General features: G+C 37.0%; 1 protein-coding gene across 2 annotated transcripts; it reads right to left on the reverse strand.

The window, feature by feature from the left end:
• LOC110021676 (protein MITOFERRINLIKE 1, chloroplastic) lies at positions 1-19,018 on the reverse strand. 2 transcript variants are annotated; one of them, XM_020720263.1, is made up of 2 exons: positions 17,822-19,018; positions 1-193 (listed from the first exon to the last, which is right to left on the reverse strand). In XM_020720263.1, the coding sequence occupies exon 1, from the start codon at positions 18,976-18,978 to the stop codon at positions 17,851-17,853; it is 1,128 nt and encodes a 375-aa protein (XP_020575922.1). In that variant the 5' UTR covers positions 18,979-19,018; the 3' UTR covers positions 1-193; positions 17,822-17,850. The 2 variants fall into 2 exon arrangements, with proteins under 2 accessions (XP_020575922.1, XP_020575923.1); XM_020720264.1 differs by lacking the exon at positions 1-193 and adding an exon at positions 10,459-10,470.
• Between the last annotated feature and the right edge of the window lie 7,920 nt (positions 19,019-26,938).

Genomic DNA, 26,938 nt, shown 5'->3' on the forward strand with positions numbered 1-26,938 from the left:
CCAATCAAATGACATTGAAATGGACGTCGAGCGGCTCATAAATAAACATGAACATATGTCATTGAGAGCTAGGCAGATCGCTCCGGCAGCTGATAAATTACAGCTAGCACATTGACAGATGAGGTCAACAGATCACCTCAGCAACTTAACTGTTGAAGAAAATGGGCATTCCAAGACCACGAGTCCATGAGGCCTAATAATAAATGTATTGGTCCATAAAAAATATTTATCGGTGTAGTGTTGATCTTTCTTGTTACATATAAGAGTCACATAGACTCATGAAATCAATATTTATGAAGCTATGACTGAATTGTGAATCTGCAGCCATTAACAAGAGATTTTACAGGCCTTAATCATTTCATTTCACTCCACCATGTGAAACAAAAGGTATAATTACATTCATAGCATTTGAAACATTATCATTTATAAAATTAGCACCCAATTGATTTTATAAACTAGCTAACTGATGCATTTATGTGTGCCACAATAAAACTGTTGGGAATTGGATAAATATGAAGAGTATACAATATCTTCAATCTATGAGAAAGTGTAAGAAATTGATCTACTGCTGCAAAACATCATTATCAAATGAAAATAAACCGGAGATGAAAAAAAGAAAAAGGAAATACCGCAGTTCGATTGCAATAAGGAATGAGGTTACATTTATAACAAAAGAATACCTATGCCCAAATGATTTCCTTGAAATAAGTATCCAAAAGTTACCATACTTAGTTTTAGTGTGCTAAAACATGTTCTGCAAGTTTAATTACGGCAACATTAGAATAATAATTTAAGAAAAAGATGGGTCTAACTAAAACATTATACTAAGATTGAAATGAAAATATCTCATATCAGTATCAACATGGCAGTGCGTGAGCATATATGACTGTATTGCAGGATTTAACTGATTTGCATGTATCTTTCCGTGTTAATTTTCTCCGAACAAAAAAAAAAAAAAACAAATTAAGAGGTGAATTCCTCCACTTCAATTAATTACCCAGCTAAGAAAACCTATGAATGCTGCAGTAATTGGTTCAAGAACTAAAATCAAACACTGCCTTGAATAAATAATATAAATTCTAGCAACAGAGATGGTTCTATAGATGTTAACTTCTTAATTCTAGATCAAATGTCTCGGATTATTGAAGCGGAACCGCAAAGGTTATTTCGGTGTTATTGAAGAGAAACTTATACATTATACTTCAATAATCCTGAAATAACACCACGGGGATTATTTCAGGGTTATTGAAGTGGAATATATGAGTTTCTCTTCAATAACCCCGATATAACTTTCGCGGTCGGGGTTATTGAAGTGAAATATATGAATTTCTTTTCAATAATCTTGAAATAATCCCAAAATAACCTTTGCGACGTTATTTCGAGGTTATTGAAGTAGAATATATGAGTTTCTCTTCAATCAACCTGAAATAACCTCTGCGGTTCAACTTCAATAACCTCGTGATAACACTGAAATAATCTCCGCGATGTAGCACACGTGACGACATATTATTGGAGTCCGCACGTAGAGTTTCACTGCTAATAGCTTCAAAAGTTGACAGGCGTCACCAAGGATATTAGCCTCATCAAATATACATTCCTAGGATTATGCTATAATATTAGTAATTAAAATGGTGAGTTTTATTTATTTATTTACTATTATTGTTATTATTTTGCTTTTATTTGTATAAAACTTTCCATAGTGCATCTCTTTTTTATGAAAATGAATATTTGTTTTAAAACTTCACAACTAAGGACTATAGTCTACCCTCTTTTCAAACAAAGATAACCAACACCACAGATGTACTTAGTTTTTTTAACCCTAACACAACTAGCTATAAAACCCTAATATACAAATTAAGTATAATAATAATAGTACTATCAAAATTGTACAACAAACAATAATAGCAATATTAGAATTTCAAGAAAACCAAATATACATGTCAAGATTCCAGAAAACATGCATGTTTATGATGTAGTTGCTCTCCTCGGTTTTACAATCAGTATTTAGTAGTTATTAATTGGTCATTAATAGACCTTTATGTTGGATCCTGATTTGTCCGTGAATCACACCCAAGATATAGAGCTAGGTCGGGAGAGGGAGAGGGAGAGAGAGAGAGAGGGAGAGAGAGAGAGGGAGAGAGAGAGAGAGAGAACATTAATAAACAATAATTTAGCATGTCTTATTCATGAAGTGATCTCCCGACTTATAGGTGAAAGAATGCAATATGAAAACGTTATAGTTTTACACCTGCTTTAAAAGGAGTTGTACAGAATATTTATAGTATTTTATATATATGAGCCTATCGCTCGGTTGCTCTCTGGCCCCGTCGATTAAGCTTGATTGACTTTGGGTCGGCAGGACCGGTTCGATCAACAAGGCTTGGTTGGCATTGTCGGTCGGTTGATCTAGTCTGGTTGTCGACCATTGAGAAATAGGTGGGAAAACTTCTTGGTATCCTCGATATGATTGGAGATACCGAGGGATTGGATCTTCCCTCGAGTTGGTTTTTTTTCTTGGTGGTTGACTCAGATGTCTCTGTCTCGTTTCTGAATGAAAAGTTCAAACTTAGATCATTCGATCATCTTTTGTAGCCCAATCGATTTTGACCTAGCTAGCTTTAGCTGGACGACTACACTCAGTCGGATAAGCGAGCCTCCTTAGAATTAGCTTTGACGCATTTTCATGTACATTTTAATAGTGACTTAATTACATTTAAGCATTACTTAGTTTATGTGTGAAAGCTTGCCCCACCGAACAACTGAAATACTCCAAAGAACTCCTGCGGATTGAGTAGATGGGAAAGAACTGAATAACCAAATTACCAAAGAATGTTCGTTGCACTCTCAAGAAACTGCAGCCCAAAAACTTGGACTGCCGTAGAACACCTTGTTGCAGTGACAAAGATTACTTGCTGAAGGCTGAAGATCTCCTTGTAGTTGAAGACTTGCGGTCTTCTCTTGGCAGTCCAAGAGCTGCTGAGTTCTTTGCTTCTCGTTTGGACAACCCAAGAAACACCTGCAAGCTGCCGTAGACCCTATAGTCCACCAACCAAGACTGTAGTCAGGTAACCCAAGAAACACTTGGGACTGCCATAGAACACCTTGTTGCAGTGACAAAGATTACTTGCTGAAGGCTGAAGATCTCCTTGTAGTTGAAGACTTGCGGTCTTCTCTCGGCAGTCCAAGAGCTGCTGAGTTCTTTGCTTCTCGTTTGGACAACCCAAGAAACACCTGCAAGCTGCCGTAGACCCTATAGTCCACCAACCAAGACTGTAGTCAGGTAACCCAAGAAACACTTGGGACTGCCATAGAACACCTTGTTGCAGTGACAAAGATTACTTGCTGAAGGCTGAAGATCTCCTTGTAGTTGAAGACTTGCGGTCTTCTCTCGGCAGTCCAAGAGCTGCTGAGTTCTTTGCTTCTCGTTTGGACAACCCAAGAAACACCTGCAAGCTGCCGTAGACCCTATAGTCCACCAACCAAGACTGTAGTCAGGTAACGCCTGCTGTTCGCCTAGGCCTGAGAGTTCCTGCAGGCTGAAGATTACCTTGGTGCGAAGAATTAGATTGTCCAAGAATACCTTGCTAAAGAACACCTGCAGTTAGAAGACCACCTGCAGAGCTTCAAGAACTCTCTGCCGATTCACTGGACTGTTCTTCTCTAATGAGGGACCTCGATACAAGATCTAAAGACTCTTCCTCTCAATTCTTGAAGTCTCCCCTTCTTCTTCTTCTTGGACTGATTTTCTTCCTCTTCTTGGCCTTCTTGATTTGATTTCTTTTCCCTTCCTTGTAGTCTCCTCTACAAGCCTCCCTCATCTATTTATAACAAGATGAAACCTCCCAAGTAGACCCGGTTCACCATAGAAGCTTCTAGGAAAATCACAAGTTTGTCATTGCCTTAGTTAGCCAATTAAGAGTCATATAACAATTCTCCACCTTGACTCTTAATTACAATGCTCTATTCCATCTAGCCCAGATGAGGCCCTTAGCCCCTGTTGAGTTTACTAAGTCCAGACAGTACATGAACTTAGCTGTGGGTAACACCTTGGTGAGCATGTCAGTTCTTTCTACCCGTGTGAATCTCTTTGCTACAAGTCTTGCTTTATACCTGACCTCTTCAATGCCTGACATGCCTTCCTTCTTCTTGAAGGTCCACTTACAACCAACTACACGTTGGTTTTTTGGTCGATCAATAAGTTCCCAAGTCTTGTTGTTTACCAGAGAAGCTATCTCTTCATCCATTACATCTACCCACTTATGTCTTTCCTTACTCTTTAGAGCTTGCTCGTAGCTATTCAGTTATGCTTCTTCTATCACTTTTACGACGCTCAATGCATAGAAGATCAAATCTGTATGACCATATCTCTCTGGCAGTCTGATGGTTCTTCTCTGTCTATCTCTCACCAAACTGTAGTCATTTGATCTGCTTTCTGGTTCAGTTTTTTGCTGGTCTTACCACTTCATCCTGGTTGTTCACATCAGTCCTTTGATCCGTCAAGGTTTTGTTGTTGCAGCTCCACCTCAATTGGAGTATCCTTCTTAGTAGCATTGTTCCTGGTAACATAGCTTTGCAGGTTCGCCATTTTAGACTCATTGAATACTACATCTCCACTGATGATGCATTTCTATTGATCTAGACACCACAGTTTGTAACCTTTGGTTCTAGGTGGGTAGCCGATGAAAATGCACTTCAAAGCTCTTGCCTCCAGCTTATCCTGTTTATCATGAGCATATGCAATACATCCAAACACTTTGAGATTATCATAGTTACCTGGTTTCGCATACCACATCTCCGAAGGAGGCTTCATTCCAATAGTTGTTGATGGAGTTCTATTGATAAGATAGCAGGAGGTCAACACAGTTTCACCCCAAAAAGTTTTGGGTAGACCGACATTTAAAAGCATGCATCTCACTCTCTCTAAGAGAGTCCTATACATTCTTTCAACCAACCCATTCTGTTCAGGGGTGTTCTGAACATTCTTGTGCCTTGTAATACCATTCTTCCTGCATAACTCATTGAACTGCTCTGAACAATGTTCCAAGCCATTGTCAGTTCTCAGGTGCTTCAATTTTGTTCCATCTTGTTTTCGGTGAGAGTTAACCAATCCTTGAACCATTGAAAAGCTTTAAAATTAACCAGTCCTTGTGTCGACCTCCTGCTATCTTATCAATAGTTGTTGATGGACATCTATTGATAAGATAGCAGGAGGTCGACACAGTTTCATCCCAGAAAGTTTTGGGTAGACCAGCGTTTAAAAGCATGCATCTCACTCTCTCTAAGAGAGTCCTATTCATTCTTCAGCCAACCCATTCTGTTCAAGGGTGTTCTGAACATTCTTGTGTCTTGTAATGTCATTCTTCCTACATAACTCATTGAACTGCTCTGAACAATGTTCCAAGCCATTGTCAACTCTCAGGTGCTTCAATTTTGTTTCCATCTTGTTTTCAGTGAGAGTTGACCAGTCCTTGAACCGTTGAAAAGCTTTATCTTTTGTTTTAAGGATTAAGACTCATACATTCCTGGTGTAGTCGTCTGTGATGGACATGAAATACCTCCCTCCTCCATGAGTTTGAGTTCTTGTTGGACCCCATAGATCACTGTGTACGTAATTAAGAGATTTCTTTGATGTATGAGTTCCGGTAGAGAACTTCACCCTCGTAGCCTTCCCTAACACACATTGTTCGCAGAATTCTAGTTTACTGACTTGATCTCCACATTGCAGGTTCTGTTTAGACAGTTCTAGTAAGACTCTTTCACTTACATGCCCCAGTCTCATGTGTCATAGACTAGTCCTGTCGGGTTTTGATTGAACTGCATTAGAGAGGTTACCAATCATGGTTCTTCCAACTAAGGAGTAAAGCCCATTTTTCTTGACTCCTTTCATGAAGATGAGAGAACTTTTGACTACTCTGATACAACCACTTTCTGCCTTGAACGAGTATCTTGACTCCAGCGTACTTAAAGAAATCAAATTTCTTTTAAGTTCAGAAACGTACCTGGCATGTTGCAGTATTCGTTCAGCTCCATCGAACATCTTTATTCTGATTGTTCCACTGTCGGCCACCCTGCAAGCCTTGTTGTCTCCAAGTAGTGCGAACCCAACATTTTCTAATTGCAGTGTCTCGAACCAGTCCTTATGAGGGCACATGTGGAAAGAGCACCTCGAGTCGATGATCCACTCATTGTTGGATTCTGATTCGGTGATCACCAGGACTTCAGTTGAATCATAGTCGTTTGAAGCTAAACTTGCTTCTCCAGGATCTTTAGGCTTTTCTTGAAAAAAATTTTTCCTCTCTGGACAGTTTTTCCTGAATTGACCTTCCTTGTGGGAGTGGTAACACTTGTAAGATCCCTTTGACGACTGATTCCCGCCCCTTTTTCCTTTTCTTGATCTTGATCTGCTTTGACTGTTTCTTGAACCTTTTTTATCCGATCTTCATCTAATGGTAAGACTGTCTCCATTGATTTCTTCATTCATCTCGTGCTTCTTTTGAAGTTTTTTAGCTTTGATCAACGATTGAATATCTTCTAGAGATATTGTTTGTGTCCTTCCATAGAGCAACACATCTTTGAAGTGCTCGTAGCTCTCAGGCAAGGAGTTTAGCAGTAGCAGTGTCTTGTCCTCGTCGTCCATCTTGACATTGACATTCTCAAAATCGTCAATAATCTTGTTGAACTCATCGATTTGCTCTGAGACAGATTTCTCTTCATGCATCTTGAAGAAGTACAGACGTTGCTTCAAGAAGAGTCTGTTAGTTAAAGATTTCGTCATATATAGTAGTTCGAGTTTGACCCAAAGCGCTTGAGTCATCATCTCCGTCGAAATTTTCTTCAGAACTTTATCGCCAAGGCTCAAGATTATCAAGTTGTGAGCCCTGTCCAGAATCTTGTTCTTTTCTTTCTCGGTCATGTCGGCTGGCAATGCCGCCGACCCTTGCAAGGCTTCTGCAACACCTTGCTGCACCAGCAGAGCTTTCATTTTCACTCTCCACGGGCCGAAATCGTTTTTTCCCGTGAATTCCTCGATGTCGAATTTGGCGGAGCCCATTGTCGTGGCTAGGATTCCCACAGACGACGCCAATTATTGTGAAAGTTTGCCCCACCGAACACCTGAAATATTCCAAAGAACTCCTGCGGATTGAGTTAGATGGGAAAGAACAAAATAACTGAATTACCAAAGAGTGTTTGCTGCACTCTCAAGAAACTACAGCCCAAAAACTTGGACTGTCGTAGAACACCTTGCTGCAACAACAAAGATTACTTGCTGAAGGCCGAAGATCTCCCTGTAGTTTAAGACTTGCAGTCTTCTCTTAGCAGCCGAAGAGCTGCTGAGTTCTTTGCTTCTCGTTTGGACAACCCAAGAAACACCTGCAAGCTGTCGAAGACCCTGCAGTCCACGAACCAGGACTATAGCCAGAGGAAGCCTGTTGTTCGCCCAGGCCTGAGAGTTCTTGCAGGATGAAGATTACCTTGGTGCAAAGGACTAGATTGCTCAAGAATACCTTGTTGGATTCCTTGCTAAAGAACACCTGCAGTTAGAAGGCCACCTGCAGAGCTTCAAGAAGTCCCTGCCAATTCACTGGACTGTTCTTCTCTAATGAGGGACCTCGATACAAGACCTAAGACTCTTCCCCTCAATTCTTGAAAACTCTCGCCTTCTTCTTCTTGGACTGATTTTCTTCCTCTTCTTGACCTTCTTGGCCTGATTTCTTTTTCCTTCCTTGTAGTCTCTTCTACAAGCCTCCCTCATCTATTTATAACAAGATGAGGCCTCCCAAGTAAACCCGGTTCACCATAGAAGCTTCTAGGAAAATCACAAGTTTGTGATTGTCTTAGTTAGCCAATTAAGAGTCAAATAACAATTTACTAAGCTAATCATGTTTTTCTTTTTGGTCTTAATAGATAATGGGAATATAAGTATTCCATTGATTAAGATAGACTGAGGAACTTTTTTTTATTTTTTGAGCTTGAACTTAAAGATAAGTTTTTTTAGTCCCATCTTGTCTGCCTTTGCTTGCTTCTTAAATTTGGGTGATGCACCGAAGTGGCATCAGAGCCAATGGCAATGAAGAGAAAAGACTGTGACATCCTAGCTTGCAATGGTGATCGAAGCTGGCAGTATTTTTGGAAATCCCACACCACTCGTGCATGAACGCCATATGCCCAACACTTGAGCTTTAGACCTGCTGCTCCACATGTACAACAAAAGCTCCATCACTTTAGGAACAACGCACTTCTTATCCAACAACCACACCAACGTATATGGTACCCATACTAGAAATGGGTGGCATCAATGCAATGAATCAAGATATAAGAAGTTCCCATCGATCCAATCAATCGGCTAGAGCAGGCTTTCTGGATCTGGTGGTGAGCATTGTGCTCGTCTTCAACCTGCTCACATCATTGATCTACTTTACTCGACATTGCAACCATGGTAAGTTTGAAATTAATTCTGATTTTTATTTCCATTATTTTGATGGTAATCCCCACATTGAGGATTTTCTCAATCAAGAGCAAGAATTGAACAATCTTCTTGAATTTATGAATATTCCACAAGAGACGTAATTTGATTTTGTTGTTCCCAAGTTAAAATGGCACACGAGTGCTTAATGGAATCATTTGACCCATGCTCATTGTCACTATGAGGACAATCACTTCTATCAGACCACGAGCAATCGTTTCAACACCAAAAACTTTAATGGCAAGGTGCAAAGAATGAACCTTAAAATGAGAGGTAAAGGAGAATCAAGAACTATTCCTAATGTACATACAGATGTTTTTGAAGACAATGGAGTTTGCTATGGTACTCATCCTCTGGTTAATGGAAATGAAAGTTTCTACCAGTTGCTTCATAATTTGCCTCTTCATCCACAGAAAAGGGTGCAAGTTTTAGTATGTCCTGGAACATCGTTAGAGTTGCCAGGCTTAATGGTGTCAAATGGTGCAATGAACTCAAGCCCTTGGCATGGTTATCAAGATAGTTCTAAGCCTTCAGGATTTGTGATAGATGAAAAAACTCAGCGTCTTTGGTTGTACGAAATGGACAATTCTCACAGAAATATGATACACCAGCTTCTCCAATAAGCATGGTCTAAGAAAAAATAGTAATGGATGTCCCACTGATACTACGTCTAAAAATGCAAGCTTAAATGTTCTTTTTGAGAATTAAGCCAAATAATTTTAATGATACGAAGGTTGGCTTAAATACAACTTACAAGAATCTTAAACTTAAGAAAGAAACAACTCTCATATCTCTAATTTAGGAAGAAATAACACCCATATCTCCTAGATTACGATTAATAAATTCATAATAACAACCCAAAGATAAAAGGTAATACATAAAATAAGAAATACATAAAATAATAAACAAATAAAATAAGAAATAACAGGAAAAGAAATAAATCAATTCCTAATAACTTCTAACACTTCTTCCCCTCAATTTGAAACATTGAAACATAGATGTCAATCATATTCAACTTGAATTTGAAGTCATCAAATAAAGGGTAAGGAAGGTACTTTGTGAGGTGGAATATGAATTTTTCATCCCCAAGAACATTTAGGGATATTTCTGTTGACTGCAATTGTCTTTGACTCTAGTTTTTGTAGGTAGGCGGGAGGCTATTGTAGATAATACTGCAGGAAAGTTTGCATAGAAGTAGACAACCTACAGGGAAAGCTACAAGGTATGACTTGTAGAAAAAAGGAAAAGCTCCGGAAGTAGGCCTGCTGCTGGAAAAAGCTCTGAAGGTAGGCCTGCTGCAAGGAAAGCTCTGGAGAAGTGCCTGCTGCAAGAAAAAAAACTCCGGCGAAGGGCATATTGCATGAAAAAAGCTCTAGAGAAGAGATTGTTGCATGAAAAAAGATCCGGAGGGAGGCCTCCTCCAGGAAAAGACTCCCGAGGAGAGCCTACTGCGGAAAAAGGCTCCGGAGGAGAGCCTGCTATAGGAGAATTCCTGTAAAGAGAATTCTGGAGGGCCTAAAGGAAGACAGGTGGTTTGCAGGACCAATTTCAGTAACTGCTCCAGAGGACTTGGGAGGGTCTGCCTGAGGTAGAGGGTCTGCAGCAAGGAGGGCCTGAGGAAGAGCGAGCGAGGAGGGCCTGCAGCAGGATTTTTGGATTGCAGGGAAGAGTGCTAACAGAGAAGATTTCCAGGCTGCAGAAAGGTCTGGAAGTCTACAGGGAGAAACCGATGGAGGCCAACTTGCAGTAGGGAAGGTCTGGAGTTGATGCTGCTGCTGAAGGGAAGCCTTGAGAGAATCACCTTAGAGCTCCTAGCAGGAAAAAATGCGGACAACATGAAGAGATCTGGCAGAGGAACATGAAGGATACTAAGTATTCCAGCATAGGTGAGCCGGCAGCAGGGAGGTTTGGCTGCAGGAAGGATTTCGAATTTAATTTCACTGGTGAATATATCCAGTGAAATTACCCAAATCGTCTTTAATTTCACTGGTCTGCTGAGATTGTGCCTGCAATGCCATAGAAAAATTGGCTAGGTTACCTTGACATAGCTTCCCTTAGAGGTCAGTCGTTGATTTATTTAGGTCCATTCTAGCATCACAAAGTTGTGTAGATACCCCAAAATACAATAAGACAGTTATTTACACAACCCGCATACTTTGAAAACAAATAGCTCACATATCTCTAACTTAGGAAAGAAATAACACTCATATCTCCAAGATTACAATTAATAAATTCCTAATAGCTACCCGGAGATAAAAAGAAATATAAAAATTACGAAAAACAAAAAATAGGAAATACATAAAATAGAAAATAGCATGAAAGAAAATAAATTAATTCTTAATAACTTCTAACACTAACAATTTTGGTTCCATTCATGCTTAATGGATTTCAGCTAACATCCAATTATATGCCAAAAGACGGTGTCATTGAGACCCCAGAGAAAAAAGGGGCTTTGACAAAGTTTGCTGAGAAGGGCATTGAACCCATTTAAGCTGGTGACTCGGATAATAAAGCTATCATTGAAAATGCTGACATCCTCAGTAAAAAGTTTGGAATTGAATTTTGAGTTGATTGCCTCCAAGACAAAAATGCGAAATGAATATATCCGTGATAGGGTTGGTGTAGCTCCTGTGACGGACAAAATTAGAGAAAGTCATCTTAGATGGTTGGGTCACATTAAGCGTCGACTATCTGATGATCCGATTAGGAGAGTAGATGTTTTAGATTCGAATTATGTTAAGAAAAATGATCTTAATTTATTAGAACTAAATGAAAATATGACACTAAATAGGACGCAATGGAGAAAAAAATATTTATGTAGCCGACCACACGTAGTGGGATTAAGGCTTGTTGTTACCTCAATTGAGAGAGTGACAGTGGAAGCCTTATGCAGAACGAGTGAAAGAAGACCATTCCTTGTCTACTCAAATGAAGGAAGAAGCTTGACTCTAGATGAAGATACATTTACTTTTCTCAATAGTTATTGCTGCAATTTAAGGAGTTATAGTGAAGCATCTTCATGGATGGGCCCTATATGATTGAAGGTGGTTATATGCAACTTTCTGGATGTACCATCTTCTTCTTAGAAGGTTTTCGGAAAAGGTTAAGTTTGAGAAAACTAAAGTGAAGCTTAATGAAATGCTTGAATAAACCACAATTTTGATGATGCTGCATGGAAAATTGATATAGATGCTCAACCACAAGAAAGATTTATTCTTGTGGGTTTGGAGATGCTATGTTTATATGAGAGAGATGGTAGCTCTAATCATCTTACTGCATTACCTCAGACTGGAAAGACTTCAAGGGTCGCTTCACGTCACAATGCATGATATAAATATTGAGCAGTTTTTCAGAGAAGATCATTGTTGCTTCAAGTCCCTGCAATGGTTTCTATGTTAATATAAAAAATCAAATACAGCTTACATTCCCTCCCTAGCGGGGATGGCCTGCATTTAGGCTGCGAAAAATAGAAGCAATGAAAGGCTATTTTGGTAAGAGAATTTCCTTGAGACAGCCTCGCAGCTCCCACGATTAGAGATGTTGAAGCTGAAGGTTTGGGAGCAGATTAGCAGAAATATGATTGTCGGTTTGTATAATCATGTACTTCAATGGCAAATGGATTTGGAATCAAGAGTTAAGCAATCAACTCTCATAGTATTATATGATATCTGATACCAAATTGAGTTTGAAGAACTTGTTTTTAGAGTACCTGGTTGCTAAAAACTGATTGTATTGAGGGTCAAGGTCAAAACAGTCATCAACAACGTACATAAGCTAAAGTTAATTGCTAAATATGAATCTCTGTCCCTTTTTGCAGCTCAATTTTGTGTCAAGAGTTAATTCCAGCTACTGCATATAAGAATTTGATAAATCAGGTGGCTACATGCAAAGGAATTCCTCTGACACATAAAAGGAATTGGTTCTGTTTTGAGACAACAATCTCCAAACATTTGGCTCAGTGGCAACATAGAATGACTAGGGAAGACTTCATAACAGAATCTCATGAGATAAAATTTCTTTAGAATATGGAAACAAGCTTTAAATTCCTCCAAAGAAACGTTATGGGGTGTTCTCTGGACTTAGGTCCCTTTCCAGGCGATGAAAAGGTCCCTTTGGATGTTGTAATCAATCTGGAATTACATGATCTTTATGAGAAAGATGATATTACAGTAATGGTTGAACCTTCCCACAGGAGTCTACTTTCTTTGGCGAAGGATACACAGAATAGGGCAGAAGAAATATTAACTGTCACTATGGTTATCTCTTGCTCAGCATGATATTTTGAGAGGCATAGCACTTTATATGAACAATTTTGAGACTTTGAAGTACATAAAAAGGCCGAACATGTTAGCGCTGGCGTGGAGTCTGGTCCACCCAACCCGCAAACTCCCGCTCCCGCCTCTCCTTCTGTTTTCGCGAAACGACGCTTCCGATCGTGAAGGGTCACACATTTTCACAAATAACTACTCCCTCATTTCTTTTTTGCGAAGAGAAGCATCCCTGCGCCAAATCGTTCCCGCTTCCTCTATTTCGTGAAGAGAAGCATCCCTTCGCTTCCTTCTCTTCGTGATAAAAGGAGAGGCTCTCCTTCATATCTGTAAGTCACAAGAAGTCACGATTTTCTTCTTTAGGTTTCCTCGGGATAGAGGAAGAGTTCTTCGGGTTTCCACGGGACAGTGGAACAGAAGAAGTGCAAGGAGTAGTTTCTTGCGGCAGAAGGAAGAAGAAGGAAGAAAAAGAAGATTGTTCTCCCTAGGCTTTTTCTTGGTGGCTTGTGGCAGAGGAGAAATTGAATTTATTTCTCTTGTAAGTTTGTCTTCTTTTTCGGTGTATCTCAGTGTAGAAAGAGAAGAACAGAGAGAGCAACGAAGAGTGAGAGATTCCTTTTGTAAGTCGTGGTGATCGACCGGTGTAAATGCCTAAATTAGTAAAATCCTCTGCAACTCCATGGATGTAGGCAATTTGCCGAACCACGTAAATCTGTGTGTTCTTTTGGTGTGAATTTTCTCGTGCTATTTTATTCGCTTCGTCGTTGATCGTTTTAAATTTCAAATATACAACAACAACTGGTATCAGAGCTTTGTTCAGATCTGAGGAAGAATGATGGTTGCAGATGAAGTAAAAGTTTCAGGGATCGAGAAGTTTGATGACACAGATTTTGGTTATTGGAGAATGCAGATAGAGAATTATCTTTATGGGAAAAAACTTGATCTTCCGTTATTGGGGAAAAGACCTGAAAGAATGGATGAGGCTGAATGAAATTTGTTGGATCGACAAATTCTGGGGGTTATTGGATTGACTCTATCGAGGTCTGTTGCACACTTCGTCGTCAAGGAAAGGACGACTGTAGATCTCATGGCAGCCTTATCAGGTATGCATGAAAAGCCATCGGCGAATAACAAGGTGCATTGGATGAAGAAGTTAATCAATTTGAAGATGGCAGAAGGTGTTTTTGTTGCTCAACACCTGAATATTTTCAATACTATCACAAATCAATTATCGTCTGTGGAAATTGATTTTGATGATGAGATATGTGCACTGATCTTGTTGGCTTCATTGTCAGATAGTTGAGAAGTCATAATGATAGCAGTTAGCAATTCTACAGGTAAATATAAACTGAAATACGATGATATTCGTGATTTGATTTTGACTGAGGAAGTTTGCAGGAAAGATTCTGGCGAGGTCTTAGGTTCGAGTTCGGCTCGGTATTGAATGTTGATTTCAGAGGGAGATGGTATGATAGGAACTCAAGGATAGAGAGATCAAAATCAAAGTTTAGTAAGCAGACAACCTGTTGGAATTGTGGCAAGGCTGACCACATAAAGAAGAACTGCAGGAGTCCTAAGAAGATGGAGAATGATAGCGCAAATGTGACATCTGAGAATCACATGATGCATTTTTGTTGGCAGTTCATAGTTTTGTTGAAGACTTGATGTTGGATTCAAGGGCTTTGAATGTGGTAGAAAATCTACCAAAGAAAATCTACCAAAGGCCAGTGCAGGACAGTGATGGAAGTGAAGAAGAGAGTGGGTCCGGGACACCCATTCCTATTGTTCCACAGACAGATGTTACAAAACCACATAAATATGAAGAAATCTTGCAAGATGAAAATTTGAGCAAGTAGGAGCTGGCAGAAGTTTCACCAGGAAAGAAGACATTGCACAACAAATGGGTGTACCAGATAAATACTGAGCGTGATGTCAGTAACAGGTACAAGGTTAAACTTGTTGGAAAAGACTTTCAACAGAGACAAAATATTACCCATGTAGTGGGAGTTGTAAAAAGAGACAAGAGTGACCCACAAAATAGTTTGGAGGTGCAAAACTATGTGGAGTATGTTGATGAGGGTGTTACTCTTGAGAAACTGAAGTTATGCACAGCTTCAATTAGTCTTCTAGAGTGAAGACTGTGGCTTTGAGTTGCAGAGGTGGATGATACACATGTGGAGGATTCAAGGTAGAGGATTCATGGTGGAGGATTCATGTTTGAAGTAAAGGACGACACTATCAGTGAAGGATTCAGTTCGAGAAAGGAGACGTTGTAGCAGGTGTACCGATCTCCAAGTGGGAGATTGTTAGCGCTGGTGTGGAGTCCGGTCCACCCAACCCGCGAACTCCCGCTCCCGCCCCTCCATCTGCACGACGCTTCCGATCGTGAAGGGTCACACCTTTTCACAATAACCACTCCCTTCTTTTTTTTTGCGAAGAGAAGCATCTCTTCGCCAGAAACAATTCCCGCTTCCTCTATTTCGCGAAGAGAAGCATCCCTTTGCTTTCTTCTCTTCGTGATAAATGGAGAGGCTCTCCTTCATATCTGTAAGTCACAAGAAGTCACGATTTTCTTCTTTAGGTTTCATCGGGATAGAGGAAGAGTTCTTTGGGTTTCCACGGGACAGTGGAAGAGATGAAGTGCAAGGAGGAGTAATTTCTTGCGGCAGAAGGAAGAAAAAGGAAGAAGAAGAAGATTGTTCTCCTTAGGCTTCTTCTTGGTGGCTTATGGCAGAAGAGAAATTGAGTTTATTTCTCTTATAAGTTTGTCTTCTTTTTCGGTGTATCTGGTGTAGAGAGAAAAAAACAGAGAGAGCAACGAAGAGTGAGAGATTCCTCTTGTAAGTCGAGGTGATCGACTGGTGTAAATTCCTAAATTAGTAAAATCCTCTGCAACCCCATGGATGTAGGCAATTTGCCGAACCACGTAAATCTGTGTGTTCTTTCGGTGTGAATTTTCTCGTGCTATTTTATTCGCTTCGTCGTCGATCGTTTTAAATTTCAAATATACAACAACAGAACATGCCTAAAAGAGACACCACACTCAAAGAATTGGGACAGGAATCATGATCAGCCATTTAAAGCACAAGTTGCTTCAATTCATTGAAAGAAATATTTTTTGCGGCCCTTGTTTAAAACCATTCCAAACCTAAAGACACCGACTTTCACCAACTAATATTAAATAAGTGTTGTGTTCAAAAACATTTTGGCATTCACCTCAATTAATAATTTGTGAATCCTCTTTCTTGAGAAGATAACTGACCATCTTTCCCCATCTCTCTCTTGTCACAATAGAACAGCTCCCCAACTGGTGCGAGTGTAATTCAATCTACCTATACTTACAAGATATCACACAAATCTCTGAACTCGAGTCGAGTTATTCTAAAGAGGAAGGGAACTGATGCAGTTCCTCTCCTTAGTTTTATATTTAGTACTTAGTAGTTATTAATAGACCTTTAATAGTGGCTTATCAAAATTTAAGCATTAGTTAGTTCATTCAAGTAATCATGTTTTTCTTTTTGGTTATACTCGGTAGTGGGAATATAATTATTCCACCAATTAAGATGGAGAGGAACTTTTTGTATTTTTCTAAGCTTGAACTTAAACATAAAGTCTTTTAGTTTTTTTAGTTCCTGTCTCGTCTACCTTCCTTTGTTTTGTTGATTTGGGTGTTGCACTAGCTTGCTAGAAATCTAGGATTATTTATCCTTATTTATTATAAAGATTCACTCAATTCTTATGTATTTACATATCATAAACCTAAACTTCAATTTTTACATATATGTGTTACTATGTAGAGCCTGAATTGGACACTCAAAGCTCTCAATTTCATCAAACAAACTTGACGGTGAGTTTGTCAGGGGGGTGACCCCCTTTTTATTGGGTTGGGGGGTGTTACCCCCAAAATTTTTTGTTGTCATACCTAGTGCCCTAGTGCCCAGAGTATAACGCCGCAACTCCTAATGCATGTTCAAAACCTGAGAGCACGACACTTCAATGCCTGAAGGGGAGCATCGCATCGCCTACATGTAGCACCCTAATGCCAAGTCCAACAACACCGCAATGCCTAGTCCAAATTCAAAACCAAAAAACACAACACTGCTACACACTTGATGTAGCGCCTCATTGCTAATTGGAGCGCCGCAATTCCATATTGCGGTGCCTTGAGGCCCATAAGTGATTTGCGAGAAGTTCTTACGTATTGTGTTATCTTTGTTGATGGAGGATTGTTGAATTTCAAGTTTTATATTGTGCAAAAGAGAGACGAAGCATCCTAAAGTGCTCCAAAGTATGGAGAGGCTTGAGTTTGGTGTAATTTGTACGATTCTCTTCATAGTGGATTTCTTGTTGTTGTGCGACTCCATAGTTTTTTTCTGCTTTCGGGTTTTCATGTTAAACCTTATATTTTTTGTTATTTTCTTGTTTTGTGCACTTTTATTTATAGTTTTCCTTTAGATCTCTCGAATCTATTTCTTTGAATTATTCACATCTCTCACAACAATATGTCACAATAACTATGCATGAAAAAGATGTATTTCACTTTTTTAAAAGTCAAAATAGTTGTATTGTAGATGTGATATGAAAGATTTGGGAGGTATAAACTTAAAAAGCCAAATAGGTGTTAGATAAGTAAATATATAAGAATTGTGTGGTATGTATGTAAATGCCCATATTTACTAAAAACCATAGTCTTTCTTAAGAAAAACTAACAAATTATACAAAAGTAATGGTTTCTTTTTCACATTATCACTCATTGTAAAGTTTCTTCTCAAACATGAAGACCGAAAAAAGGCTCCTAGGATACAGCTATTCCATTACGTTCCACTAAAACAAACCATACAAAGCTCAAAATAATCTTACATGTACCGTTCAGTTTCTTCATTATATAACTACTGCAATAAGAAAAATGATAAACCACATAAGATGCCCCCATACCTCTTGGTTCTGAACAGGAAGAGGACACATAGCTTCAGACAAGCACAAATACTAGCTATCATATTCTCCTCTTAAACCATCCATTAGAATTGCTGAAACCAAAATTGCTATCTTGGAGCTCGATAAAACTAACGGAACAACATGAAATGATTACCTTATAGAATAATGATGCGATTTGGGATCTTAATCCACCACATCATCAACAACAGGCTTCTCCTTATGCTGCACATACTGATGCAGTATAGCAAGTCTCGCAGTCTCGAAGGCAAAGTATCCAATTGCGGAAAAGCATGCGCTGTGAAGAACCCTAGGTCCGATTCCCCTTGCCAGCCCCGCCCACCCTTCCTCCATCAATATCTGCCTTAGTGTCTCCGATATCTTCTTCGTAGCCTCCCCATGAGTCTGAGTCATCAACCTCGTCTTCAGCACATCAAGAGGAGTGGTCAGCGATGCAGATATCCCCCCAGCTAATGCACCGCAAACAACACTCTGTGCTGGCTCAAGATACGCATTTCCCGTCGTCCTCAACACGAAGCCCTTCAAGTACTCAAACGATGAGTAACTCAAAATCCCAGCGGGGAGATTGCGTAGCAAAGTGGCAGAGTAGCCAGTGTACAGCCCCATAATGCCATCTTTCTCAAGGATCCTAAGAAGAACCTCCCAAGATCGGCCAGCTGCGCCAGTCTGCATTCGTTGGGTGATAAGCTCCTTGGGGACCATGATGGCAGAGGAGACTATGTTGCCCATGGCGCCGGCGGTCGGCGGGATGAGAAGGAGGGGATAGAAAGAGAATTTGGAGAGAAAGGATTTGCCGAACTCGCAGGTACCAAAATAGACAGCCGAGGACGAAGCAGAGCCGACGAGAACAGCGGAGACTCCACGGTAGAAGCCGAGGAGACCGTGGGTGCGAAAGGTCTGGAAAGCTGCATCGAGGGCGCCGGAGTATATCTGAGCAGCGCCGCGAGTCTGGAGTTTGGTCTTGATGGTGTCGATCGGGAGCAGGCAAACGTAGGTGAACGCACCGGCGATAGCACCGGCGGAAGCACCGATGAAGGCGCGTTCCAAGACGGAGAGGGAGCTGTGGAGGGAACGAGAAGGAGGAAAGGAGGTGGAGGAACGGAGTTGAAGCCATTGGGGGCTGAATTTCAGGGAGGAGGAGAAGAAATTGGGGGTGGGCTCTCTTCTCTTAGTGGGAGCTGTGTTGAAATAGGGCTTCGGATGGGAGCAGAGGAGAAGGGAGTTGATATTAAGAAAGATGGAGTTGAAATCTTCCGGGAGTTCGCCGGAGGAATAAGAGAGCTGAAGGTCCATCGCATAGAATTTGCTCGGCCTGAATTCGGGGTTAGATTGGAAAAATTGATAAAGGACATTTGGTTAGAAATTAATTTCGAATTTCAGGAGCCGTTGGATCACTTTTTTTGTTATTTGTGTTTTAATTTGAATTAAAATATATTTTGTTGGGAAAATTATTTTTTCAAAATTCAAAGTAGTTTTAGATATTTTGAATAATAAAAAAATAAGTTAATTTGATTTTGAAAATAAAAAATAAAAATACTTTAAAATTATGTTAATCAAATATATTTTCTTTTATTTGTTTTTTTTATTTGATTTTATTATTTATGAATTTTGAAATGTTCAATTTTTAAATGTATTGTATAAGAACAATGCAAATATTGGCCCTTTAATTAGGTAAAATTGTTTAACTTTATTTAAATAATTTTAACTAATTTTTTAATTTTTGGTTAGGTGACTCAATCACATATTTATAAATTAAAATACATGTGTTATTAATTGATGAAAATTATTTGATTCCTAATGTTTTTTACTATCATACTTCATAGAGTCTCACGTATGACACTCATAAATATGAGCACTTCATAGTAAGATGTGATTAAATTTGGAAAGATGTTAGCTTCAATAATATATAATAGTGGAAAATTCACCATAGACATGGAAAGGATGATTCATCTGAAATGTGTCATGGATGTTATGGTTTTATTCAGTTTTATCAAAAAATTAATTTTGTGATGTTATAGTTGTTGTGAATGCATTTATCTTATGATTATTTGGTTTAATATAATGATATTACTATGATTTAATAGATGTCATACAATGACATAATGCTTCTCATTATGATATGTCTACATATAAATTGAATATATTCGAATATAATTGAATCTTGCTTAAATCATATTTGAACATTATTCAAGTGAGGCTCAAATGATATTCATATATGATTTGACTAAGGTTTAATCATGATTAACACGGTTCAAATATGGTTAGAGCGATGTTTGAACTTCTTTTTTTTTAGCATGATTTGAATTTGTTCTATTAGAGAAAGAAATAATAATAGAACCAGAAATAATAATAGAATTGGTTCGAGCACAATTTGAACATGTTTACAAGAGGTTTAGGTAGTGTTTGACCAAAGTACTAGGTATTTGGTTATATTAAGCACAATCTGAATTTTATTTGCACATGGCTGCAAGTGTGTATCGCTTAAGAAAATTGTCATAAAATATTCTTAAAAAGCTTTAAAATTTAACTACCAAATATTTTTAGAATAATAAAAAGAATGAAGTATAAACCATGATGAAGTTGGTGGGCAATAAACATACATATGAGTGATGAATATCTCACTAAAAAAGAAAAGCGTGATTGTAATTTATTAGTAAGATGTGTCATCAAGAAATTTTTATCATCTGGCAGTAATTCCGAGGTATTTTTAGCAAGAAATGATCCGGATTCAAATTCAAGATCATCCAGGTTCTCACTTTTCACAAGTTTATAGCCCATTGTCCGCCTCGATAAGATGAACCAAATGATACAAGAATTGGTTTGATATGACTCAATCAAGCAATTAAAGCATATTTGGAGGTTTTGAATCTTCAATAGAATTGTCAAATAAAGTTCAACTTTGACATATTTATAGTCAAATTGAGAGTCTCAGCAAGAAAAGTTCAATGAGCCCAAACTCGCTTAATTTTGAGGTCATTAAACTCTCAAATTATTAAAAAAAACATATAATCAAAGTGGATCAATATGAGTCTTCTAATCATGTGGTTGTGAATTTATTTGCCAAAAAGATAAAATGACCCTTCCTCAAAGAATATAAATATACATTCTCTCTTCACTTGAGAAGGGAGCAAAAGAGGATGAATTCCTAAGTCTGTTCTGGACTGAAGACCAGACGATAACCTCCAACATTCATAGTCGCTAGCCATCATTGACAATCGGTCATTGCCTGTCAATCATTTTTGACAACCGTTGGCCGCCCCTACTTGTTGTCATCAACAACCCCTACTTGTGACGTCATATCCTAAATATGACTGTAGCTTATCACGCCATATTGAAAACCCGATGATAACTTCTGACCTCTATAGCCTCCGACCATTGTCTATCGCCGCCTGTCAGTCGTCATTGACCATCATCGGTCGTCCCTACTCATTGCCATTAGAAACCCCTGATTGCTAAAATTTTATCCTAAATATGATTATAACAAATAATGTTGTATTGGAGCCTGACAATAACTTCTGGCTTACGTAGTTGTGACATATTGTTTGTTAGTTATCGTAAACTATCATTGCCCACCTCTACTCCCCGTCATTGGTGACACCTGCTTCCTAATGTCATACCTCAAATACAGTTGTAATGAACTACATTGAATTGAAGACACATCAATAACTTCCAGCCTTCGCAGACCCTGAACACTGTTGACCACTATCTATTGGTCGTCATTGACTCTGCTCACCTTCTTCAGTGGCCTCTGCTTGCTAACATTGCATCCTAAATATGATAGAAACATATATCTTTGTATTGAAAACCTAATGATAATCTTTGGCCTCTACAGTCGCTGACCACTGTCGACCACCACCAACCATCACCACGTATCACCACCGTCTACTAGCTACTGACACCCACTGCTTCCAACCGTCGTCGCCAGAATATGGTGGTTGTATTTAACACTTCTATCTTTCTCTGTGTTGTATACTAACAAATACAATGTCTAGTGTAAATTTATAATCCTGTTCTCATAAGGGGTTCAAACACCGATTACGACATATATGACTAACCACCACTACAACTTTTAACTATGACATTTATGGTGAAATGATGCTATTGTAGCTCCAAACTATAACCTATGTGACCAATTACTACTACAACGTTTAACTATAGCATATGTGATCAACTAAGAATATTGCATTCAACAACTACAACCTATGTGACCAATTACTATTGTTACAACTTCTAACAACGACCTTTATGACCAACTAACGCTATAGCAATCACTAACTACATTCTATGTGGGCAACTGATGATATTATAGTCACTAAATACAACCTATTTGGCCAAATACTACTATATATTTCAACCATAACCTCTGTGACCAACTGACATTATTGTAGTTCCCAATTACAACCTATGTGGTCAAATAATGATATTGCAGTCACCAACTATGACCTATGTAACCAACTACTACTATTATAACTTTTGCCTCTATGGCCAAATGATACTATTGTAGCCATCAACCGCGACATATGTAGCTAACTGACGATACTGAAATCACCAGCTACAACCTATATAGCTAATTACTTTTAAAACAACTTTCAACTACAACATCTATAACCAACTAATGATCTTGTAGCTTCTAACTATAGCTTTTGTAACCAACTACTTTATGTGCAGAAACAAACTGCGACCTTTGTGGCGGACTAATAATATTACAATTTTTAACTGCAACCTCTATGATCAATTAGGGGTGTCAGTTTAGGTCAAAGGGTCGGAATTGAGTCAAACTAAAAACTGATCTGACCTAAACTTGACCGGAATATTATAAGGGTTAAGAATCTCAACCCAAACACGACCCGCCTTCAACCCACTAACTCAAATCCAACTCGTTTAACATAAGAAATAAAATTGTTTAGGTTTAAACGGGGTCATTTTTAGTCAATTTTGGGTTGGTGGGTTGATTTTAAGTCAATTTAGAGTTGAAAGGTCATTTTTAGTCATTTTTTGAGTTGGTAGGTCAACTCAAACCTGACTCAAAAAAATTCAATGAGTTGGATGTTAAACACAAACCAGGCTAAAAGATTTATTCAGTTTATCCCAAAGCGTGTTGCATTAATTTTTTATTATAACAATGTTTTGAGAGAAGGGTCCAATCATCGACTACGACCTATGTAGTCAACTACTACTATAACTTCCAACTACAATTTTTTTAGCCAACTAACACTATTGCAACCCACAACTACAATCTATATGACCAATTACTACAATAATTTCTAACTACAGCATATTTGGCAAATTAACAATATTGCAGTTGCCAACTATGGTAGATGTGGTCAAATACTATTGTTACAACTTCGAACTATGACCTTTATAGTAACCGACACAATTGTAACCACCAACTACGATTTATATTGCCAACTGATAATATTGCAGTTGCTAACTACGACCTCTATGACCAACTACAACTATAAATTTTAACTATGATATTTATGGTCACTTATGTTATTACATTCACCAACTTCAATTTGTGCGACCAATTGACAATATCACAATCACCAAATATGGCTTTTGTGGCCAACTCTAATTGCTACAACTTTCAAATACGACCTTAATGGCCAACTAATATTATTGCAATCACCAACTACAACATATGTAACCAACAACCACTAATACAACTTCCAACTACAAACTGTGTGCCAACTAACACTATCACAGTCACCAACTACAACCTATGTGGTCAACGAATGAAATTGTAACCTTCAACTGTGACCTTTATGACCAATAGTATTTGTGCAGCAACCAACTACCATCATTGTGATCGACCACTACTATTATAATTGTCACCTGTAGCACCTGTGGCCAACAACTACTATTATATCCAAGAACCATATTTATTGTAGCTCAATTATGACTATTATAATTGAACTATTATTATACATTTATAATATTAACATTGTAATTCAATTTCCTCTAATTCATGAGAAGAATGAACTTATGTATTTACAAATACATAGTGGATTAGTTTGAATGGGAAATACTTATAAATATTTATAATGTTAGCATTGTAATTCCACCTTCTTTAAATTAACTTTAAACAATCTTTGTTTTTTGTATATAATTTTTCTGAGATCTTCATGAGAAATACTTCTTTCTGTTATCAATCTTTTGCTCCATTTTTTATAAATGTCGAATCAAATTACTTATCTTCTTTCTACTATCCACTATATAATTTAAAAATGCAATGCTTACTTTACCTTTAAAAAATAATTAGTCAACAATTATAATCATTATTTTAAAAATATATATATATTCAAATCATATTCAAAATATGATCAAATCATGTTTTAGTCTTATTTGATAAATGTGAAACCATTTCAAATCTTATTGTTTAATTATGATTTGTACTATAATGATTATATGGTTTAATATGTACTATATGATTATATGATTTGATAAGTGATAGAAAAGCCTGTAAATGTTAAATTTGCAATGAAAAAACGTTCAGATAATATTTGATTATGAGTCAAATAAGGTTCAAATATTTTTTGAACATAATTTTTTAAATGAAAAAATATAATGATTATATGGTTTAATTCATAAATAAAAGACTTCAAAACATAAGATAAAAAAATAAGGTAAAGCAAGATAAAACTAAAAACTTCATTTTGAGCATACTAAATACTCATGAGAAGACATATAATCAAGGTTAAGCCAAGTCAAATAGAGAATTAAGATACACTCAATCTTCTAAAGGGACTAGGCTCTCTAAACTTAATTATGCTCAAGGAGGCCTCCAAAAGATAGTTTTGATTTTTTATGTCATATGTATTCCTTTGGTTTAACATTAAGAAAGGTTATAATTAAATTATGGTTATTTAATGAGATAATTAATATTTTAAAATTAATTTTTCACTAAGACAGAGGATGAACTGCTATAATTAATTGAGGAGCATATATAATAAAAACTATTGCACATCCAAAGACTAAAAAAATACAAAATGCTAAAATGGTGATAAACATAGGCAAAAAAAGTTAGAAATGTTAAAAATAATCTTGGATTATATTTTAAAGATTCATCATCCCAAGTTATCAAATTTAAAGTCACATAACTATGAATGTATTCCAGTTAACAAAATTTTGTAAATATTTTATTAATAATCATGAATTACATTATTTATAGTTAATCTCATGATTTTAAAATAATAAAAATTTGTAATTCCTAGATAAAAAATTTTAGGTGATGAATTAAAAAATAAATGATTTACAATTCATAGTAGTGTAATAAATGCCTATATAAAAAGAGAATGAGATTCTCCTGCTATACATAATCAGAGCTGCTTAAGTAGATTACAATAATTTCTAGACAAGAATTTCCACTTCATAACATGCTATGAATTTCTATCAGATTAAATATTCGTAACCTTTTCAGAATATCTATTTTAGAAAATATAGGATGTTACGTAAATTATTAATCCTTGAGAAAGAAAGATTTTTTTACGAATGTAGATATTGTTATGTCATAAGTAAGCACTAGTACTTAAGGATTTTGATTGATGGCAATCTCTGTTATATATCTCATCTAGGAGATATAAAGAAAGCATTTTTAATTTAAATTATTTTTATTCTCACTTTTTGTGAGTTAACACATTTTTATTCTTTATTATATAGGATCCAACCTTAGTATAGAAGCTCCCTCATCGAACTCTTACTGGAGTTTCCCAGTTACTAAGTGGACCGTTGAACTTTAAGAATCTAAAACTCAATCTAAAACCTTAACACCCATCTTATGAGCTTTTTGGACTCAATATTAACTCACCTTGAGCAAGAATGACTATGTTGACTCAAAGTGACTCTATGAATCTCATTAAATAAATTAAACTCATATACTTTAGTATTTATTTTTTAATAAAGTTATCTGATTTACAGGACACTAAAATCATATACAACATAACCTAATTGGACCAATAAAAAGGTTGTTTAAATCAAAATATTCAAATCAAATAACTAAATCTAGTAAAGTGTACCAAATGACTTAACTTGGCTATAAAACTCAAAATCTAACTAATTGAGCTCAAATTTGACTATTTAGTGTAGTAAACGTGAACATGAACCTTTAAAGGGTTGCTGGGTCAAAATCTCCTTAAAAATCTTATATTTAATTAAATTCAAATCAAATAAAATTTAAAGATAATTCAAATTCAATCTAATTAAAATCAAAATTAGAACTTAAGCTTAGTTTGAGCTAGTGTGTTTGTCTATCACACTTGACTTAAATAGGTCAATTTGAATCTAAACACCCCCAATTCAAAGTTACATGGATTTAAATTAGGTTAAATGACCTATTAAACTAAATTTAACTCAATGGATACAAAATTAAAACTAATTGGATGTTAGTTACGGTAATTGAATCATTAGGCCCAATTTGATCTGAATAGATCATATTGAACTCAATTCCTATGAAGTCAAAATTAATTGAAATAAAAATTTATCAAAGTATAAAATCACTTATGAGACCAAATCCAAGTTTAATTGAGGTCCTATTTAGTCAATTAGCTCCCTTTCAAAGTCCAAATTAAACAAATATTAGTTAAAATTGATCATTCCTAAAATTAGAAATCCTCTAATTGAATATAATTTAACTTTAGTTGAGATCCTATGATCAATTTGGTCCCTTGATATAAACTGACTTAATTGGGCCATATTGGGCAAAATCCAATTTAAGCCGACATTAATTAAAAATCAATTGATCCTAAAACTTTTAAATCATAAACTAACATAATTCTAACTCAATTTAGATCCAATTTGATCAATGAGGTCATTTGAACCAGTTTGACTTCAAAGAATCATACCAAAACAAAATTAATTTGAACCCAAATAACTTTAAGGAAGCTTAAAATTACTAGTTGAAAATAATTAAACATAACTCTAATTATGGCCCCATTTGATTACTTAGGTGAATTGAGCCAAATGAGTGATATTGAGTCAAATTCAAATTAAATCGAAAATCAAATTGATCACTCCTAAAGTCTTAAAATAACTTAACCCAGCCTCTTTTGGAGCTAAATTTGGCCAATTGGCATGCTTAATCTATTGAATCCAAATAGGTCACATTAAGCCAAACCTAACCAAACCTCATCAAAATTCAATCAAATTTGGCCAATCAGTCTTTTAAGTTTCACAGGGATTACCCAAGGTGAACCAACTATACTTAATCTAGGTACATGCTAAACCAATCTAAACAAAGTGTCTAAATGTATCTAAA

Source organism: Phalaenopsis equestris, unplaced genomic scaffold (genome assembly GCF_001263595.1).
Source record: "Phalaenopsis equestris unplaced genomic scaffold, ASM126359v1 Scaffold000137, whole genome shotgun sequence".
Taxonomy (NCBI): domain Eukaryota; kingdom Viridiplantae; phylum Streptophyta; class Magnoliopsida; order Asparagales; family Orchidaceae; genus Phalaenopsis; species Phalaenopsis equestris.

Excerpts from the sequence above, each read along its gene's own strand:
- LOC110021676 (XM_020720263.1), bottom strand. The coding sequence starts at position 18,978 with ATGGACCTTCAGCTCTCTTATTCCTCCGGCGAACTCCCGGAAGATTTC.